Source organism: Chiloscyllium plagiosum, chromosome 34, assembly GCF_004010195.1.
Source record: "Chiloscyllium plagiosum isolate BGI_BamShark_2017 chromosome 34, ASM401019v2, whole genome shotgun sequence".
NCBI lineage: Eukaryota > Metazoa > Chordata > Chondrichthyes > Orectolobiformes > Hemiscylliidae > Chiloscyllium > Chiloscyllium plagiosum.
Window position 1 is genome coordinate 28273519 of NC_057743.1, and position 3918 is coordinate 28277436.

Consider the following 3918-nt stretch of genomic DNA (forward strand, 5'->3'; position numbering starts at 1 on the left):
TCCAGTCTCCCCAATGTAGAGGAGACCGCATCGGGAACAACGGATACAATAAATGATATTAGTGAATGTGCAGGTAAAACTTTAATGGATATGGAAGGCCCCTTTAGGGCCTTGGGTGGAGGTGACAGAGGAGGTGTGGGCGCAGGTTTTGCAGTTCCTGAGGTGGCAGGGGAAGGTGCCAGGATGGGAGGGTGGGTTGTAGGGGGGCGTGGACCTGACCAGGTAGTCACGGAGGGAACGGTCTTTGCGGAAGGCAGAAAGGGGTGGTGAGGGAAATATATCCCCGGTGGTGGGGTCTTTTTGGAGGTGGCGGAAATGTCGGTGGATGATTTGGTTTATGCGATGGTTGGTAGAGTGGAAGGTGAGCACCAGGGGCGTTCTGTCCTTGTTACAGTTGGAGGGGTGGGGTCTGAGAGCAGAGGTGCGGGATGTGGACGAGATCCGTTGGAGGGCGTCTTTAACCACATGGGAAGGGAAATTGCGGTCTCTAAAGAAGGAGGCCATCTGGTGTTTTCTGTGGTGGAACTGGTCCTCCTGGGAGCAGATACGGCGGAGGCGGAGGAGGCAATCATCCCATCAATCAACTGGATTTACCAGACACTCACTCTTAAACTGAATTCAGGTTAATGTTGACCTCTAGTAAGTATTAAAGCAAGACTGAACAATCCAGGGAGTTAGCATCCTATTCTTTCAACCTGGTGACCAGCTTTTGAAACACTCCTGAGAGGCAGCTGATAGAAGAAAAATAGATAATCCATTTGGCTATAGTTATGGGGCTAGGTCTAGAACCTTAGGAGGAATTATAGTTTTGCAAAGTATTATTATGACCCTCCCATTTTAAGGCACAGCTTTACAAATATGTACCTTGCCCCTGCTGCTAACCACTATTGACAGTTTGCAGATATGCAGCTGGGTAGGGACTTGCCTGTAGTCCCTCTCAGTGATATTGTGCAACTAATTGCTGCAAATTAAGTGACAGACAGCTGATAGACCAACAGCTGGATTTCTCTTCAGGCTCTGTTAGGGACAGCACTTGTGTTCATTTGTTGCTCACAAGATGTCCAGATTGGTTGTTGTGGGAGAATTACTGGCACAGACTGTATCCTCTAATACTCAAAACGCAGCTCCACTGAAGTATCAGAGGGTAAGTGAATCATTTAACAAAGCAAATTATAAATATGATGCTTGCACCTTTGATGAGTCACAGTTATATAGTACATGAGAGTTGGGCCGGTAGGGTTGAAGTCCTGCCTGTTCCAGAGCTGTGTCATAACATCGCTGATTAAAACTATCTAATGTAGGAGAGTAAATGGGCTGATAATGCCTTTCACAAATTAATTCAAAAGCAGAGCAATGAAGTGTCTGGAGAATCAAAGGAGCATAAGCTAAAAATATTGTACAGCTGCAATGTAATGTGAAGTACGAGGGAATTTGCAAGGAGGATACAGAAAGTCATTACATGTCAAGTGAGTACGGTAGTTAAATGATTTCACCAGAAGAGAATTATTTTAACTCTTAATATTGACCGGTGAATTTGCTGCTGAAGTCAACTCCATTAACATAAAGTTATTGCCCTTCCCACCATGTGTATTGATTCTTGCTCAGGTCCCAGCAACAGCTCTTTGACAGCTGGTTATTCTTTATGTCTGAGCCCACCAATGTCGTTTGCTTACTGAGGGCATCACAACCGAGTCTTATCCTGTGTACACCCAACATACCTTGGCATCAAGTAAAATGAAGAGTAGCAACCCAATCCACTCTTTCCCTTCCTGCCATCTCTCTGGCAGGCCAAGAGCTCGAAGGACATTCTCATAGCACGCTTGGTTGAGATAAGAGACAAAAAAAAAAGCAATAGGTCTAAAATCTGTTTCTGCTTCAAATCATAGAGATGCACTAGGTAATGTACAAATGAACACCGTCAAAGAGACAATTTTCATGTCTAGATTAAAGTGGTGCTGGAAAAGCACAGCAGGTCAGGCAGCTTCTAAGGAGCAGGAAAATCAACATTTGGGGCAAAAGCCCTTCATCAGGAATGAAGGCAGGGAACCTCCACCCCGGATGAAAGGCTTTTGCCTGAAACATCAATTTTCCTGCTCCTCGGATGCTGCTTGACCTGCTGTGCTTTTCCAGCCACTCTAATCTAAACTCTGATTTCCAGCATCTGCAGTCCTCACTTTTGCCTAATTTTCATGTCTAGCCTCAGCAATGAAATCATTTTGATTTACTTATTGCTTTCAGATTTTTACATATATATGACCATCCGACAAGACCTCAGTCTTGTCCAATATTTCTCAGGATTCTGATGTCTTACCTTCTCTCTTTTCTTAAAATAAAATCACTACGTTCATTTATAGAGAAATTTCTAGGAGCACAAGTAGACAATGCGTTGAATCTGGGTCAAGTGAGGTGACATTGCCAATGTGCAGTGAGTGAGTTAAGCTATTTTCTGACCCCCTAAAGGAAAAATAATGAATTGTCAAATAGAACTTATTACCCACTCAAAATTAATTAAGCCATTCAGCTATTACATTAACACATCTAATGGTAAATGATTTTACATTGAATCAAAAGAGCTCACACAGTGTTGGCAAGCAGTGGCTATTGTAAGCATTGCCAATGGTGAAGGGAGCAATATATTCAACATTCTATTTAGCAAACACATCGATGTGTGGGCATGCAGAAAGATTTTCTGTTATTTTCAATCTTCTGGCCTCCCCTAAAGTTATTGGTTTCTGACTGGGGTACAGTTCCACAGGCACTAGCTGGCTTTCAATATTTCTCTCATGATTGGGTTTTGATAGTAAACACCATGGTGACCATGGTTTTTGTTCAGTAGACATGTGATTTATAGAAAGATTACTGTATAACAACCAGAAATTGATTTTTCTTTTCACTTCCCTACCTCCTACCCAGTCGAGCAGGCACTGAAACTAATTGTAGTTTCCCAATTATTGCCCTGGCTATGATTAGATGTATCTCAATACAGAATAGGAATAGAATCTAGGATCTTCCAGCTTGTGTGGTTTAATTGAACAATCAAGAACAGTAGTCAAATATATCACTTCCACCTTCATGCCCACAGCAGCTTTTGAATGAAGCAATGGTTAGAAACAACAAAACTGCAAAAGCTGGAATCCAAGTTAGACAGGCAGGAGGCTGGAAAACACAGCAATTCAGGCAGCATCAGGAGGTGCAGAAGTCAACGTTTCAGGTGTAACCCTTCTTCAGGCATGGTTACACTCGAAACATAGACTTCTCCACCTCCTGAAGCTGCCTGGCTTGAATGCAGCAATGACATTATGATATTAACACACATGTACTATGGCATGCAGCAGAACGTCAGAAGTCTTTTAGCTATACTTTTGCAATCCAAGTGAAAAGCTATACTCACTGGGATCACAGCTCAGAGAATCACAGGAAGAATGATCTGACATGTTACCTATTAACACAGTTTCAGTATTGGAATTGCAGCATTATCTCAGGGGTATCTCAGCTACCCTCCTAATGCTTCAGTTAGCAAAGGCGGTGCAAAATTGAGCCAGAGATTCAGGAAGATGGTAGAATTCACTCCTCAGATTTCGCTATAAATACGATGGCTCAGTGAGTATTGCTCTTGCTGTGGGTTGGCAGATGCAGACTCAAATTTCCATAATTTGACCTGACATTTTTACAGCAGTACTGAGGAAGTACTCTAATCAGAGGTGGCATCTTTAAGGAGGAGAAAGTGAGGACTGCAGATGCTGGAGATCAGAGCTGAGAAATATGTTGCTGGAAAAGCACAGTAGGTCAGGCAGCATCCAAGGAGCAGGAGAATCGACGTTTCGGGCATAAGCCCTTCTTCAGGAATGAGGAGGGTGTGCCAAGCAGGCTAAGATATAAGGTAGAGAGGAGGGTCTTGGGGGAGGGGCGTTGGGAATG

General features: G+C 43.3%; 1 protein-coding gene across 1 annotated transcript in view; it reads left to right on the forward strand.

The window, feature by feature from the left end:
- The first annotated feature begins 1254 nt into the window (after nucleotides 1-1254).
- The window catches only part of LOC122540378 (MORN repeat-containing protein 1-like), a 67372-nt gene continuing 64708 nt past the window's right edge, over nucleotides 1255-3918 (forward strand). The window contains exon 1 of the mRNA XM_043676021.1: nucleotides 1255-1466. Coding sequence (XP_043531956.1) covers nucleotides 1460-1466 — 7 coding nt within the window. The 5' untranslated portion in view covers nucleotides 1255-1459. The remainder of the gene's footprint in view (nucleotides 1467-3918) is intronic.